This window comes from Camelus dromedarius, chromosome 6, assembly GCF_036321535.1.
Source record: "Camelus dromedarius isolate mCamDro1 chromosome 6, mCamDro1.pat, whole genome shotgun sequence".
Taxonomy (NCBI): Eukaryota; Metazoa; Chordata; class Mammalia; order Artiodactyla; family Camelidae; genus Camelus; species Camelus dromedarius.
Genome location: NC_087441.1, coordinates 22,728,847 through 22,746,941, shown reverse-complemented (window position 1 = coordinate 22,746,941; position 18,095 = coordinate 22,728,847). Strand labels below are relative to the sequence as shown.

General features: G+C 42.4%; 1 protein-coding gene and 1 non-coding gene across 2 annotated transcripts in view; one reads left to right on the top strand and one right to left on the bottom strand.

The window, feature by feature from the left end:
* Positions 1–200: 200 nt before the first annotated feature.
* The window catches only part of ECT2L (epithelial cell transforming 2 like), a 63,602-nt gene continuing 45,707 nt past the window's right edge, over positions 201–18,095 (top strand). The window contains exons 1-3 of the mRNA XM_031456443.2: positions 201–268; positions 8,065–8,198; positions 9,542–9,654. Coding sequence (XP_031312303.1) covers positions 8,097–8,198; positions 9,542–9,654 — 215 coding nt within the window. The 5' untranslated portion in view covers positions 201–268; positions 8,065–8,096. The remainder of the gene's footprint in view (positions 269–8,064; positions 8,199–9,541; positions 9,655–18,095) is intronic.
* On the bottom strand, positions 8,389–8,461 carry TRNAG-ACC (transfer RNA glycine (anticodon ACC)). Its single transcript has one exon. It is a non-coding gene; the product is annotated as a tRNA-Gly (tRNA).

Genomic DNA, 18,095 nt, shown 5'->3' with positions numbered 1-18,095 from the left:
AGGTGTCGGCCGGTGCAGCACTGGCGCTCTGAGCGTGGTCCACAGGCGAGCAGGTTTCTGGCCCTCCTGCGGGCAAGGCGCGGGTGCCGGTGACTTGGAGCTGTGGGCCCGCGGGGCGGGGCGGGGCGGGGCCGTGTTGTCAGGTTTCTATGGAGACGAGCCGCTGCCGGCCCTCCCCCCTCCCCAGGCTGCGGCTGGGGGTCCTGAGTTCTGCGTTCCAAAGAGCAAGCATCCGCTCGGAGCCGGGTCTCTCCACCAGCTGTCAGAGGTAAAGCTCTTGGCTTCTCGGCCTCACAGCTCTTGCTTGGGGCCGTCGGGGCCCGGGGCCCAGTGCGCAGGCTGGTTTAGTTCCCGTGCAGCCGCGGGAAGACCCTAGGCAGCGCCCTCACTGGGCTCCCCTGGTGACCTTGGAGAAGCTGAGCAGCTCCATAATTTTCCAAAAGGCTGAAGTGGCACTTGGGAGAAGAACACTATCCCTGCCCTAGGGTCAGGTTTGAATTGGGCTGTGACCAGTAAACTCTTATGTCCTGCAGAGCGCTCGGTTGGGACAGAAATGGAGTTAAGTCACTGAGCACTGATTTTCATAGGTTTCCAAAGAGGCTCACACGGACTCCCTCCCTCCTGCCAGTTCTCTCCCTCTTTCCTACCGTGGAGTCCGGAGTCCGAAACGTGGCAAGTGGGGTGAGGGGTGGGGAGGCAGTGAAGCAGAAATACAAAGACTCTACTATGAATACAGTTTGTGGTTAGAACTGTGTAGCACTGAGAGTTAATATGCCAAGATTTGATGAACTGGATTATATTCATGAATAGCTCAGAGATCAAGAGGATGAAATCTTAAAATCATGGTACTTATGAATATTCATCTTTTTAAAAGTACTCATGCTCTGCTTATTAATAAATCTTGCCACATATCGTATCAGAATATCCTGACATCTCATGTATTCAAGTTCAGAAAACCTGAGAAATCGTTTTCACGCCCATCTTGACATTTGTGCACCTCAGGAACCGCAAAAATCATGCTCTAAAACCAGTTATTTCCATGGGGAAAAAGGGGGGGGGGTTGAAACTTGAAACTTTTAGAACAACAATAACTGGTTATTTTTCTTGAATGTAAAAAATACAGTCGCTTCTTGCTATTATTTTAATTTTATAGCAATTTTAATTTTAGCCAGCATTTGAGTATGTCCAGTTTTGGCTCACAAGGATGGTATTTCCTATCCCCTCTCATGCTTTTAATAGGGTAGATTTCTTCAAAATATGCTATTACTTTCATTATTTATTATTTATTTGTACATTTAATAAAAATTATCTTTCATTTCTATTTTTTCACTTATCACCCTCACTTCTCCTATACTCTAGTTCTTTTCTGCAATCTAGAACCACACAACCTCTGAGGAGGCATATTTAAGGAGTTAAATTTTGGATAATAAACGAATCATTGTACAACATGCATGAATGAATTGCAAAAGTACTCAAATGTAGGTACCTTTGTGCCAAGGAACAATGTTTTGTTTTGTCTTCACTCCCAAGTCAGTGTCTCATATGGTGGAGCAGGACGAGACTAATTTACATTCCTCCGGCTGTGTAACCAGTCATCTGTGGGAACAGTTAATAACAACATGGTTCTGATTTATTCCAGTGATGATTTAGCTCTCTGTATGGACTGGCAATTGCCTACAAATTTCACCCCTTAATCTGGCTTTGGTTGTCACACAACAGGCACCCCACTTTTTTCCCTGAGCACTGAGGTGCCAGTGGCAATGGCTGAATTCCTCCTTGATATGTCAGTGGTAAAGAATAGTCGGGCACCAAATAGAAATTGTAATCCCAAATTAACCCATAGCGGTCATATATCCAGTTCAAGTTACACTCACACTTTTAGAAAAACCCAGTATAATTTTCAAACTTGATAGCCAGTTACTACTTGTGTGACCTTCTGGACAATTTTCTTTACTCTGTTCTTCTCCTCTGTAATCAATCTCCCAGGGTGAATGGGAGGATTAAACAAGCTCAGGTATGGGAAAGAGAATTACTAACACTTGCCAGTCAGAATAGCTACTCACAAAAAAGTAGGGTGTTAAATATAACATCTATTACCTGCTCCCTCCCACTTTGATTTTGTTACTAACCATGCTTCTTGGATCCAGTTATACATGAGAAGAGCCACAGATTGGGGTCTCTTATTTTAGTGCTTTTTTCACCAAACTTCAGAAGCACTTAGAGCCCTTGTTTTATAGAGTGAGGGAAGAAAGAGGTCTCCAGTTTGTGTCACTCATGCTGGAGTTTCGATTCAGTGGAAAACTGGACTGTAAGCAAAGCAGCAACAGGCCCTTTACTCTTCCAAGAATGGATACACTGCTTTGTGTAAAACACGAGAAATCCTAAGTGATCAAAGAAGAACTTTGTGGTACAGTAATTGGGCTTTTGGAGAAAGGATACCGAGAAAAGATGAAAAATGGATGAGAATTTGGTTTTGTACATTTATGTTTGGAGTGTCTGTTGGTATTAGAAGGTATTGTAACTCCCCTGTTGTAAACATTAATTCACAATAAGTTTTCTTGCCCCAGAGTGAATTCTAATCTCAAATAAGTACCCTTTCTTCCAATTTGCTGATGTCATGAGAGAACAATCTGTCAGATCTACGTATGAACTTAATTAAAAGTTTATATTACCATGTAACTCATTTGACATAATGATGGAAATTAACTAAGAAGATCACACAAGTTGATAAATTGTCACAGTTGTGACGCAGTTTTCAAATCCTAATAATCAGTGACGGAATTTGGCTTTTTCTTGGCTAGCAATTTGTTTTTCAGCCCTTGAATTTAGAAAATTGGTAGACGTGAGCAATTATTCATTTACTCACTCAGCAAATATTTGCCAAGTCCCCACCTGTCGGCAGGCACTATGGTAGCAGCTTCTAGAATGGCTCCCACCACCCTAGCTTCCTGGTATTCATTCCCTTGTGACTCTCCTCCCTCAAGTGTGGGCTAGACCTGTTTCTAATGCAGGGGTTGCCAAACTTTTTCTGTAAAGGGCCAGAGAGTAAACAGTTTTGGCTTTGTGGGCCATGTAGTTTCTCTCCCAGTCACTCAGTTCTGCTGTTGTACCACAAAAGCAACCACCGACAGTACATAAATAAATGTCATTAGCTATCTTCTAATAAAACTATTTACAAAAATGGGTGGTGGCCCAAATATGGCCTGCTGCCCCAAATATGGCCTGCTGCCCATGTTTGCTGACTCCTGCTCTGACTAATCAAGAAGTGAGTATATCACTTCTGAGACTTTGTCACACAGATTCTGGCTTCCTTGACTGCCCTCTCTTGCCCTCTCACTTGCTTACTTGGGTGGAAGCTAGCTGCCACTTTGTGAGCTAAGCTGTGAAGAAACCCACATGGGAGGGGAGCCTTCAGCCAACAAACAACCTGCAAGGAACTGAGGCCCTTGTGCCAGCAGTCAGGGAGGAACTGAATGTTGCCAACAAGCCTTTACATGAGCTTGGACGTGGATCCTTCCCCAGTCCAACTTTGGGATGACTATAGCCCCAGCTGACACTTGGATTGTGAGAGACCCTGAGCCAGAGGACCTAGTTAAGTCATGCGTGACCCCTGATTCACAGAAGCTGTGAGATAATAAATGCTTATTTTTTTAAGCAACTAAGTTTTGGGGCTGCTTGTTACATGGCATTAGATAACTATGATGATACACACATCAGATAATCAGTACACACCATGATAGGCTCCTATAACAATGAACAAGGGAAATGCTGAATATTATCTCCTCCTCTTGGAGAGTCACCGTGAACATCAACACACTAAATTTCCAAAACATCCTACAAAAAAGAAATGGTTTTAGTTTTGCTCAACCAATCATTTCCGAGGCATATTTAACAATGGATCCTGTTTTTCTGGGAAATACTTACTAATTTCTTATGGAGCTACTATTTGGAGAAATGCTGGACTATGAAAAGATCATTCCATTTAAAGAAGTAGTGGTTGCCAGCATGCCATTTCTCCCTGGACTGAATAACTAGTCAGTAATGTTGACATCTTAGAGAATGAATAAAATCCTGTGGGAATTTGTATCTTTATATTTATGTCTATATATGATGTACTGTACTCACACATTTAAGTCCACCAGCAGAGATAGCAACTATTCTTTCTGTAATGTTTCACTCATTTTGTAACTCAGTAATCTCTTAACACAGAGGATAATAACAATTTTGAGAACTTGCTAAATAAAAATCCCTTATGTTGGCTCTTGGAGAGATTTCACATAACAACAGCTGGGCATCTTATGAAGCTAAGGATTTGTCTTGGTTTAATGTTGATTCAGAGAGAGGTATTTAATTTTCCACATTGCCATCAGGTTTTTATCTGAACAACAGATTATTATCCTGCAGTTTGCCAAGACACATCTCTGCCTTGCTTCACACGTGAGGAAACTGAGGCTCAAGGATGAAATTACTTCTCAAGCTTCAGTTTGGGGTGATCAGAGCAGGGGTCCACATCTGGTGCTCAGCCATGTCATGCTGCCCTTCTGTAATATTTCTAAAGTGGTTCCTAATATGGTACATACCTTTCTGAGATGTTCTTTTTTAAAATGCGCTTCTATCTCACTGAAGTGTAGTAAGAGTAGAGGCACCACCAGCATTTGTCTAATTCTCAGATTCTTCTGACTTGCCTGTAAAGTTTCTTCAGCAACTCCAGACTGAAGAAGTTTACATTGTTCCCTCTCTTAGAATTTATAGCAATAGAGGGTTGCTTAGAAACTTACACATTTCTGATGCTTGAATCTAGCTAGAATTTCAGTAAAAAGCGGTCATCCAGTTTGCGTTTTAATGTCGTCTGGGATGGACATAACCTCCTGAGACAGCTAGTGCTGCTGAAGTGACTGTTTTCCCACTTAGACTGAGCCGAAATCCATCTCTCTGACATCATCCATTGTTCTTAATTTTGTCTTCTGGGCATTCACAAACCATGTGTAATTGATTTTGTATATAAAATAGCCCCCACATAGCTGATGTGTGTGTGGTACAGTGTTAGAAAGGGGACCAACTGCTTTTCTGTTTTTAAAATAGATACTCTGTTTTCTATAAATGGAAACATCTCTCTCTTCCTCTTTGATTTGTCATCTCAGAAGTGCCCATGGTTGCATGAGTCTATTTTGGACTTTCTCTTCTGCTCCCCTCTTTTCATTGTCTGTCCCACACTAATACCAGGTCCTCATATCACTGCGCCTTTAATAAGTCTTGATTCACATCTAAAGTCTAGAAACACATCTCTGTCCTTTGTTCTTCCAGACTGTCTGGAATACTTTAGCCCTTTAAATTTCCAAAAATATTTTAGAATCAGCTTTTCCAGTTACACGCCCGCCCCTTCTCCACAATACCTCTCTAGGAGTTTTTTGAGATTGCATTGACTCTGTAGGTCAATTTGAGAAAATGAGTCTCTTCATTTTTCTGAATCAGGCCTATCTCTCCATTTATTTAGGTTTTAAAATTTTTTTTTCAGTTAAGGTTTCTAATTTACTTCAGAAAGTTGCACTTTAATTTTTTCTAGATATTTAGTAGTGTTTTATTGTTACTGTACTACTGTACAACTTAGTAGTGTTTATGTTATTGTTTTAAAACTTCTGGATCAAAATAGAAGATATAGAAAAATAGGCAAATCATTAAGTGTAGCACCCAATGAATTTTGAAGTGAACTCACCCAGGCTCCCACAGCTAGATCAGTACGTGCACTCCAGAATCACCTCTCACATCCTCCCTCCTAGTCACTACCTTCTCTTTCTCCCTAAAGATAACCACTAACCTGACTTCTAATACTTTAGCATAGAACTTTGTATAAATGATACAATACAAAATGTGTTTTGTTTCCACCTTCATCTTACATGTGTAATTCGTGCACATTGTTGTGTGTAGCAGATCATCGATCTATAGCATTCTATTGCATGAATATATGACAATATATTTATCCATTCAACTGTTGATAGTTGCTTAGGTTGTTTCCAGTTTGGAGCTATCCAATGCAGCTATGAATTTTCTTGTTGATTTATTTGGCCCACAGGTGCATGCTTTCTTGCTGGGTCAAGTGTATGCATATGTTCAACTTTACAAAATAATACCAAACAGTTTTTCAAAGTACTTATACTAATTTACACTTTGACCAGCTGTAGATGAGCATTCTAGATGCTCACCAAGGCATGGCTTTGTCAGTCTGTGCTGGATAACAGTCCCCAGATTTAGCAGCTTGAAACAGGAATCATTATTTTTCACATTTCCATGGGTTGGCTGGCCTCATCTGGGCAGTTCTGCTTCCTGTTGTAGGCTCAGTTCACTCGTGTGGTTGCATTTACCTGGGAGCTCTGTTAGAACTGGAGTACCCAAGATGGCTTCATTCACACATCTGGTGCTTTGACTGGGGTGGCCGAAACAGCTGGGGGCTGGCTCAACCTCTGCCTTTCCATGGAGCCTCTCCTCACTCAGTCACCTAGCCCAAGCTTATTTACATGGCAGCTAGATCTCGAGATGCAAAAAGAAAAACTGCAAGTCTTCTTAAGGCCCAGGCCCAGAAGTCATATATCATCACTTCCAGCAACCTGTTGGTTAAAACAAGGCAGTGCTAGTGCAGATTCATGGGGAGGAAGGGCAATTAGACTCCACTTCTTGATGGGAAGGCTGGGAAGGGAGCAATTATTCCTGGCCATATGTACAGTCAATATACCAACAGTTCACAAGCCTTTCACATGCAGAATACATTTACCCCATCCCAAGACACCCAAAGTCTTGTCAACTGTGGTGTCAGGCCAGGCTACAAGGAAGCTGGGGCTTCCCTCTTGTGTGCCCTCTCGTGCTTTTTCTTTTGCTTCCTGTGATGGAAGCCAGCTGCCATGTGAACTGCCCTATGGAGAAGCCCATGTGGCAAGGACAGCAAAAGAGGCCTCCAGCCAACAGCCAGTGAGAACCGAGGCCTTCCACCCAGCAGCCCATGAGCACCCGAATCCTAGCCACAGCCACATGCGTGAGCTTCAGCCCCTTCAGATGAGACTGGGGTCCTGACCAACACCTTGGCTGCAACTTACAGGAGAACTTGAGGCAGAGGTACCTGTTAAGGACTGAATTGTGCCCCCCCCCATTCATGTGTTAAAGCCCCAACCCCCAATGTGCCTGCATCTGGAGATAAAGCCTATAAAGAGGTAGTAGAAGTTAAGTGAGGTTATAAGGTTGGGGCCCTTCACCCAATAGGACTGGTGTCCTTATAAGAAGAGGAAGAGGCACCAGAGTGCCTCCTACCTCCACCCACTGTGTGCTCGGAATAAAGGCCTTGTGAGAACACAGCAGGAAGGCTGCTGTCTGCAAGACAGGAAGAGAGGCCTCACCAGAACTGCCCTGATGGCACCCAGAACTGTGAGAAAATAAATTCCTGTTGTTCAAGCCACCCAGTCTGTGGTATTTTGTAAAGGCAGCCCTAGTAGACTAACAGTACTGTGCCCCACTACGTTGTGCCTGGTTCTTGACCCTCAGGAACTTTGAGATAACAATAAGAGTTTCGTGTTTTGAGCTTTTATATTTTAAGACAATTTGCTATGTGGCAATAGATAATATATTAGTCTGATTTTTTTCTCTATATCCTCTTTTTCTCTATATCTTCCACTTACGTCCTCAACAGCTAGGCAGTGGGGTGCCCTCTTTAAGCCCTTCAGATTCTTGCTTTCCAGGGAAAGAGAGTCAGTATTTATGGCTGATAAGAATTGCTGAGTCATTTTCCCAGCAAAGTTAAAAACAGCTCTAGTTTGGATTCCCATTTGGGTGCAAGTAGTTGAGGAGAGAATCCTCGCAGTGATTTAGAGTTCATGAACTCCCTGTGTATATTTGTATGGACATCTATATATATCTAGGTATAGATAGATATGAATTGCTCTAATTTTATCTATATAAACATATATATATATAAATATATAAATGAATTGTTGCAATTTTATTATTCCTGTAAGAACAACACTAATATGCTGGATGTTCTAGGTGGGTTTTAATTGAACATCTATTGAAATGAACCTGTAGTTTCTAGGACTGGACGAAAATAATTTGCTGAGATGTCAGCTGGGAATTCTCCCAGGGAAACCCTGGAAATGGAGAGCTTCCACACAAGATTCAGTGCTTGGACACCTTTTAGCAACAAGTCATTAAATCGACAGGTGAGTCACACCCTCTAGTATAAACCAGGGTAAATTTCTAAGGTGAATTTTACTTTGATATTCTGGGTCTTATGTTGACACATTTAAAATAAAATAAATACTTGTAAAGAACTTGGTTTTTTTCTTTTTTGGTGGGGGGGTGGAGATAATTAGGTTTATCTATTTATTTTTCATTTATTTATTTTTTAAATGAAGGTACTGGGGATTGAACCCAGAGCCTCATGCACGGTAGGCATGCGCTCTACCACTTGAGCTATACCCTCCCCTCCTGTTTTTGTTTGTTTGTTTGTTTGTTTTAAGAACTTAGTTTCTGAGTCACTGTAAACAAAAACAAACCTACATTTGCCTGCCCCAAGAGACAGTCTCTTTTTACCCCAGTCCACAACTCTATTCTTATGGGAGGTGCAGATCTGCCTCCACTTTTGCCCTCTGGGCACCTCCAGAGGCAAAACGGAAACCTCTGGGACCCACGCTGGCTGCTGGAAGGGGGAGGAGACAAGAGAAGGTGCTTTTGGTGGTTTTTGGTGTGGAGACTGTTGATATGTGTTTCTTTAATTCTCTTTTCCCTCCTGTGCCAATTATATAGTTCATGGAGCCTGGGAATGCCCCCTCCTTTGAAAGGTAATGGGGCAAGTGGTCACTGAATGGCCCAGGCAGCTCTGCCAGACCTTCATGGAGAAGGCTGCCTGGGTCCCCAGAGCGCATGCGTGGTCTGGGCCTGTTCAGAAGGGAAGCAGACCAGACGGGCTGGGACCAAAGCCTGACTAGTAATGTGAGCTTATATGTGTCATCTGAGTAAAACTGGACTGAAACCAGGTTTAGGGGGACGCTGTTCCCTGGTGTATGTTTTCCGTGGAGACATTCCTAACAATGACTATTCAGCAATATTTACTAACTTCCACTCTGGTGGGTGCTCTGAAAATATAGGACTGTAGGTTAGTAAAATCATACCTACTTCAAAAGGCCTTGTTTTCACAATTAAACAAGTGAACTGTATGTGTTTTCAAGATGAGATGTTTGGGCTCTGTTTCCCTGGCCATATTAGCTTAGGTCGAACAAGAGTCAGGATTCGTGACCTCCCTGGGCTGCCCTTGGGCACTTCTGTAATTACATCCCCACCAGCCTTCCCCACCAGCCCACCCAACTAGCCTGGGCTCATCTGCATCCCTGGATAAAAGCATTTTAAGCGAAGGGAAAGACCCTTCCTACATATGTGAACGTGCTTTGTGAACTGTAATGTGCTATGTAAATATTAGCTGTGAGGTTGTTACGTTGCCAACAATCGCTTAGTAACTAAGAATGTGTAGAACTATAAAGGAAAATGTCACCCCCTCTCCTTACAGCTCTTTCAGGAAAGAGTTGCTCTTGTAAGTCATTGGTTTGACCTCTGGACTAACAAGCAACGTCAAGAATTCTTATTCACGATTTTTTTACGATGCAGTAAATCACAATTAAGGTAAATGTAGCCTAATGATGTCATTATCTTAAAGAAAATACCATAAAGTGTTCATATAACCTTTAAGAGTTTCTTTTTTTTCCTCTAGAAAAAAAAATAAAACAATCAATATTTAAGGTTTATAAACAGTCTTCTCTAGTGCTGCTTTCTCTCTGAGGATGAAAGGGAGCCTTGGGGGGGCTTGAACACCTTCATACCACAGCGGGTTGTTTCATTTTGCAAAAAGTTATAAATGGCGTCAGTCAGTGAACTTTTAACTTTCTCTTGGTATATTAAATTCTCCTTGGAACTATCAGACAGACAAGATATATCAAATGATATACTATATACAGGTAAGTACTCTGAAATATTTGTTACATGAATGGATAGATCTGTAAATTATCTGAGAAGTGACCATAGCAGCAACATTTAGGAATCTGGGCAAGACTTGTATGGCAGTGGTCTGATTGCCAGTAAGTCCTGGCTCTTATTCTTTCCCTTGCATCCTATTATGTCTGTAATTTACTTTAAAAATACTCCAGCACGGATGGTGTGACATGAAAAGTGTTGGTTGAACTTACACTCAGGGGCTGCCAGTTTTTGTATCAGGAGTTGGTACTCCAGGGGTGGTTAGTTAGCACTGTATTGGAAAGGTCACAGTGTCTCAGTTATTATCAGGTACTTTGCTAATTAGCACACCAAACATTGGTTATTATCAGAGCAACTAGTGGCTTGTTAACTTGCCAGATGAATGCTAGAAGTGGACTGTCTTTGATGAAATTAAAGGTATTCAGATATGTGGACTGATCAAATATTCTAGACAGCCCTCTAGCATGCCTGTACCTGGTTGTAGAATCCAGCCAGGCCAGTAGGTGCTTAAAAGGATGGGTTCCCATGTTTTGTCTCCAAATAAATGGCCTTGTCAGACTGGGGGATTTCTGGCAGCATGAGACCAACAACAGGGGTCATAATGGAATCCTATTTCTGGAACACTGTCCTTTCTTAATTGAGTGAACATTTCACCCAAAGGGCAGAGAGCTAGGATGTCATCAAGTCTGCAGAAGAGACCATATGAAGTAATTTGGGCTTATTTACTTAAGTTCATTCAGTGGACCTCTGGGTAAGGGATCATTTGGTGTTGCTTTCATTACAACCAGAAGTAGGATGCTCTTGGAGGGAGAGGCTAACCTTCAAACTTCTTAGGTAGTTACCATAAAGTATCTGAGAGCTGTGTGAGACCAAATCAGCTCATTTGTTTACAATACCTGCCTCTCATTTGCTTACACTTCTGCCTGCCTGTCTCTTTCAATCAGCCATTTCATCTCTCCTACCCACAAGCTCACCTTTTCTGTTGTCAGCTTTCTTTTGCATCCGTGGGCTCATAGTGGATTGTCCCTGATGGGGTCACCTAGTCACCGGGGGGGAGACAGACATCTTCTAGTTCTGTGTTGAAAGAGGCTGCAAAGACAAGCCACAGACAAAGAGGCTCTTCAGTCAAGGCTTAAAAATCAGGGAGAAGGAAAATTTTTATGGTGGTCACTGGCTAGGTTTTCTTTGGCTCCAACTTTGTAGCTTTCACGATAAAATAATAGATCAAACCCCATACCTATAATTACTCTGTGGGGCATGGTTGTCTAGTCTCCTGTATTACAAACTAAGCAATTTTCGTTGTGACCACTGGAGGTCGTTAGGGATCTTGTGGTGTACATTGAGGCTCATTAACATTAGGCCTGATGTTTTTTTTCACTGAAAACTGCATCCACTGTCTGGTACCTGAGTTCTTCTTTCTATGCAACAAGGACATGTAAATAACTAACCTGGTTCAGTGAAATTACTTTGCTTTGTTGGATAGCAGCTGTGTTTCTACAGAAAGCTGTATGTATTTCATAGTTCCATGAAGCTGTCATTACATGTTTGGGGGCTACTGATTTCAGCGGAAGTTATATGTCACTTTCTGGTCTCTAGATTTGGCAACCTGAAACCATCTTTAATGTGTTGTGGTGGTTTTTGTTGTTGAACATCAATTAGTTCATTCCCCAAAGTCTGGATGAAGTCTTTCTTATACTGCTTCCTCCGCATCTCTTTCCATCAGCCATGTCTTCTCTCTTACCAACGTCTGCAGACACCAGGTGCAGGTGGTCTAATCCAACGTGAGCCGAGCTTGATTTTAATTAAATCCAAAAGCCCAGCTCATTTTCATTTTTAGGCTAAAGTTAATACAATAACATTTCTAAGCATCTTTATTGTGACATAATTCACATACAATAAAATTCATCCACGTAAAGGGCACAGTTCAGTGGATTTAGCACATTCACAGACTTGTGCAACCATCACCACAATCTAAGTTTACAGCATTTTAATCACCCACAAAAGAAACCCCTTATCCATTAGCAGTCATTTACCATTCCAGTCTGCCAGCCCTGTGCAACCACAAACTTCTTTCTCTATAAATTTGCCTATTCTGGACTTTTCATATAAATAGAATTATATAATATGTAGCCTTTTGTGACTGGCTACTTTCATGCATTATAATGCTCTCAGGGTTCATCTATTTTATAACATGTATCAATACTTTCCTTTTATTGCCAAACGATATTCCATAGTATGGATATGCCATATTTTCTTTATCCATTCCTCAGTTGATGGACATTTGGGTTGTTCCCACATTTTGGCTACTGTAAGTAATGCTGCTATGAACTTCTGTGTGTAAGTTTTTCTATATGGATGTTTTTATTTCTTTTAGGTTTATAACTAGAAATGAAATTGGTGGGTCAAATGGTAACCCTGTAATGAACTTCTGATTATTAAGCATTTCTTTCCTATAGTCCCTGTTTCCCCCATAACTGTGAGTAAGCTTGTGAATAAACAAGAGAATTTAGCATGATTTGAATGCCTGAAATCTTTGTATGTAAGTTCAAGCGTCTTTGTGCAATACCTTGTTCTCCAGGCAAAGAAGCCATTGTTTTGGATGCTTTGTTTTATAATTTCTGAATAACTTTGTTTTGACTCAGGCAGTTAGAAAGCTTGAACAGAATACTGTGGTATTGGTCAGAAATATGCTGTCACGATGTTTGTTAAAAGTTTCTTCTTAATCTCTACAAGATATGTTTAAATATCTAAGGTTTTTCTTTTCTGTCCTAATAAATATTCCATATGGTTAAGGTTTTGGAAAATTTCTTAAATGGAGATTTATGATATTTAAAACATTTTTCGAAGGTTCACCTTCTTAAACCATCCCTCTGGCAATTTCTCCCTCTCACCTCAACTTAAGTGCCACCCTTCCCTGCCACCGCTCCCCGAAGCCTTTCCTGCTCATCTTTAACCCCCAGCAATTTTTCACAAACCTCTGTCATGGCATTTCCCCCCAGATACTGTGCTTGTGGCCACATGTCCAGGGGTGTTGTCCCCCTGCCGCTTGACTAGGCTGACCTTTCCTGTGACTCCTTAAAGGAAACTGGGTTGTTTGTGTCTGTCACACTTGGAGAAACCTATTGAGAAGTTTGAATCAGTCACCTCATCACACTGGTGGGACCGGTTTCAAATTGCTTCTGTTCATTAGCAGGTAATGCCTCCTACAAAGGCCTTTCCTGCTGGGGCTGGAGCTGTTGAAACTTGTAGCTTTTCCTGGTGGGTGGGGCAACATTCATGCAACTGCATTCCCAAGAGATGAATGGATTGGGGGTGTGTGTCTGTGTGTGAATGTAGGGAGAAAGTAGGGTGAGGGAGATTACAAACAGGCAAGGATTAGCTCTCGTCACTTGTCTGTATCAGAACCAAGTGGAAATGGGGTTGGAGGGCAGAAAAATGTACTGACTAGTGTAGAGTCAAGAGAACACCGGCCCCGACTCTCACGTCCGTGCACACACTGCCTGTTCATAGGCAGCCCCGGGACGGCTCAGTTGAGGATGTCTATCTCAGCTGTCATCTGTGAGGAAATCTAATGCATAAATGTTTCAGAGACAATATACTTCTAGATGAATCTTAAAATATAAGAACAGCCACATCACTATGAGATACTGACGTCCATCTGAAAGGAGGATGTTTCTGTGTGCAGGTGGTGGAGAGGAGAGAGGAGTGTTCAAAGGCATACTGTTTTCTAGATATCCAAGACAGGCCTGAAAATGTGGGTCATCCTGACTCTCCTCCCCTCGGTGCCATATTCTGGACATATTTCTGTCCTTTCACATAGATCAGAGGGTCGTGGGCAACCACATGAAATATTAGCATTTGTTGTTGGGGTGGGTTTTAGGGGTGGATGAAGCTGAGAAAGAGAATCCTTGAGTTTAAAAGGAAAAGAGAAACCAAAACCCGAAGCTGTTTTACTGGGCAGGGGATGGAGACAGAGGAAAAGTGGGTGGTGGGAAGGCCATTGGCTTCCATCAGGCAAAGCCCCCGCACTGGATGTCCTCACTTCCCATTTTGTAAGTGGTGCCAGTCCCCTGTATAATGTTTCACTTCTCTTTACAGCACGTAGCTCCACCTGACACTGCGTTGGTCATAGTATATGCTTATTTTTTTACCCTCTGCCTATTCTGCTAGAAGATTGCTTCATGAGAACAGGGGCTTTTTTTTTTTCTGATAACTATTTCTGTCCCTGGCACTTAGAGCAATACCAGGTACATAGTAGCCACTCAATAAATGCTTGCTGAACGAATGAAGATGTGTAAAATTCTCCTTATTACAACAATAACAAAAAGATAATTGGAAAAAAATTCCTTGGATAGTTCTCTAGGAGGAAGGAATTTTTCGAGATACTACAAGTTTTAGAATATAGGGTATTACTACTACTTGGCTTCATTCAAGACTTTTCTTTAATCAATTCAAGATCTCTGTAAAGCAATTCCCAAATGAATTATGCATAGTACTAATACCCTAGGGTGCTATGTTGCACACCTCTAGGGGGTGCTATTTCACACTGTCATCTGTGTGAGTGGATTGAAAGTTGTTCACCGCATGACTTCTCAAATATAGCAGCCCTGGTAATACAGCCATTTATAAGTGACGTGATATTAGCTTCCAGATCTACCAAGTGTCGTTTCACCTTCTGTGTAGGAATAGTCAAATCAATAGATAATTCATTGGAAAGTGGAACCAAGGTGCCAAGAGGCCGTTAGTCTCTGTTCTGCATTTAAAAATCTCTTTAGGAACTTTCCAGGAGGGTTGTGGCAGAGTAAGAGCAGAAGGGGCTGCCATGAGACCCCCACTGGCTAGCACGTATTAGCAGAAGTCAGATGCTCTTAGTACACAGCAAGTGTTCAGTGAGAGTGCGTCATCTTTCCTCCTGCCCTCTGCTGGGAGGGTTCTCTTCACTCTCAAAGGGACTCCAAAAGAAACTTGAGGAAAGGACATGCTCTCTTCTGCCCTGTGGCCTCTGCTGTGTGCGGACTTCTGCTCACAGTGGTCTGTCACCTGGGAGCCACCTCGGGGAACAAACTTGAGGACCAAAGCAAACCATCAAGGTGGCAGAGTGAAAATACAGAAAATCCTTAACCCTTGATGACACTGAATCTTTGAATTCACTGACCTTGGAGCTACCCTGATTTTCCTTATTGATTAAAAGTGCAAGGAAGATAAATCGGTTTTAAAATGGTCCATAACAGCCCATTTTTTAGTCGTCACTTCTCATAACTCTGAGAATGTAGCTAAGAACCAGCTAGATTTGGAAAAACAAAAAAGCATTTAGCAGTCAGACAGATGTCCTTTACACATAGAAGAGAGCCCCTCAGAGCCTCATGCAGAGTCTAAGTATTTAATTAATTCAGGGCTTCAAAAAGGATTATACATTCTCTGATGGACACCATACATGTATTTAACACTTTATACTTGACTTTGGCATAAGCATCAGGATCTGCTAGCTGCCTCTTCTACCAACGGAAGATCAAGTTCACCGATGTTAGGCTGGCTAGGCCCAGCAGAGTCACTAGGAGTTTGTGAAAACACAAACTGCGAGCCTCATCCATAGACATTTCAGCTCAACACACCTGGGATGGGGCGGAAAAGCTGTTTTGGCTAAGCTCCCAGGGTGATTGATCCGTAGCCAAGTGTAAGACATAGAGCCTGGGTGACCTGAAGGCCTCAAGGCTTTCTCTTCCTTTTGATTCTGCTCCTTCTTGGAAGCAGGAACACAGACCGTACGAGAGTCTCAATTCTAGTCTCAATTAACAAAAGTACTTGCTCAGGTTTTGTCGGTTTTTCATCTTTCACTTGCGATGCTTCTTAGTGGTTTTAGAAAGTTTCATTGTAAGTAACCTTAAACTTGACACAAATAAAAAAGAAAATATTTTACTCTCATATAATTGGAAAATTCAGAGGTAGGTTTGGCTGCAGTTGAAGCTTGATCCGGGAGTTCAGTAATAAAACCAATGACTTATTTCTTTCTGCCCCTCTGCTCTGCCTTCAGCAGTCATGGCTTCATTATGGTTCCTCAGTTGTGTCTAGAAGAAAAAAATGTCCTTGGTTTCACTCTGAACTAGTTTAGGTCCATGCCCACTTCTGCCAAGTGCTGTGGCCACGGGATTGACCCACATGAATTGAATTAGCCTTAAATCATGTGCTTGACCCACATGAATTGAATTAGCCTTAATCATGCACTTTTTGGCATCAGGAGTGGAGTCAGCTCTTATAGAACCACATAGACCACCAAATAGGAATTGAGGTTATTTTACCTAAAAAAGGGAAAGTGAACGTTGGGTGCCAAAAGCTAAAGCCTATTTATCCAGCACTGAACGAACATTCACTGCGGGTCTGCTGTGTACCAAGCGTTGTTCTTACTGCATCGGATTCAACACTACACAGAGTGTAAAAGACTCCTGCTCTCTCAAGTTCATACTTCAGGAGACTAAAAGTTACCCTAAAATGGGAACTGTGAGTACCCACGCATCTCACTGAATATCTGACGGCACTCTATAGCACCACTGGAAATATCTGGGGGTGTTTTACATGTCTCAGAAGTTAGGGCAATGTGGTAGACTGGATAATGGCACCCAAGTAAGTCCACGCCCTAACCCCTGGAAACTATGAGTTACCTCATATGGCAAAGGGGCCTTGCAGATGTGATTAAGGGTCTTGTGTTGGGGAGATTATCCTACATCACTGGGGCTTCATTTAATCACAATGGTCCTAATAAGGGATGCGAGAGACATCAGAGTCAGAAAAGAAGACATTGTGATGATGGGAGATACAGAGAGATTTGAAGATCCGGGGCTGCTGGCTTTGAGGATGGAGAAAGGGGACATGAGCTACGGAACACAGGCAGCTACTAGAACCTGAAAAAGGCAAGGAAACACGCTCTCCTCTCAGAGCCTCCAGAAAAATCCAGCCCTGCCAACACCTTGACTGTAGCCCTGTGAAACTGATGTCAGACCTCTGACCTCCAGAACTCTGAGAAAACACATTTGTACTGCTTTAAGCCACTAAGATGGTGGTCATTTGTTATAAATGATCAGGAAACTAATACAAGTAGTGATTTTTTTCTCCTCCTACTTTCCAACTTCTTTTTTTTCATCCTTTATTCTAATTTACATGTATCTATTTACCGCCTGCTAAGTTACAACTACCACACCAGGTGCTGGGGCCAGAGCAGCACCCAAGACGGCCACCGTGCCTTTTCTATGGGGCTCACAGTCCAGGGGAAGAGGAAGACTTCAAATGGTGAATGAGTCCAAAAAATGACTAAATTTGAGGGTAAGCAAGAATGGAAACACAAAAATAGAGCCTGAGTTAGACTACAGTGCACATCTAAGTGTACAGGATTCAGGTTGCGGCAAAGGATGTGAAAGTTAGTTAAGCAGGGCTCCGTGAGCGACAGGAGCCTCCCAAGGGGAAGTGCTCGAGGAGCAGGAATAGTCAGCCTGTTGGGAAGGTGAGGGGATTCTGGCAGAACCCCAGAAATATCACCCTAAAAACCCACTAACATCACCGTATATGGTTACCTATACGTTGCAAAATTGCTTTTTACCAGCCATGTGACTTGAATCCACCATGCTGCTCCCAGAGAAGGTTTCTTGCTCCTTCCTCAGGACTGTATTGCTTCATTAGACACAATAAAGTTATATAATCATAAGAATCGCACAAGGGAAGTCAAGTCCATGTGCACGCTTTATCCTTTATTTTCGACAATCCAAGGGGAGGCCTGGCCAGCCCAATAGATAGCAAAGAAATAGCTCCAACTGTGCTAAGTGACAAAGGGAAAGCATTGGGGACCTCACCTAGTCCAGGGGATCAGGGAAGCCTCCCCTGAGGATTGGACATTTAGGCTGGAATCTGAAGGATGTGTAGGATTTAGACAAGCCAAGACTTGGAGGATGAGTGTCCCACCTAGAGGGGACAACTTGTGTGAAAGCCGCGGGCCCTTTTTGTCTATTCAGCAGTCACACTGGGCTTTCGTAGAAGCATTGGAAAATGTGCATAAGCAAAAAGAGGAAAATACCAATTACCTGTAGTTGCACGACCTAGATTTAACC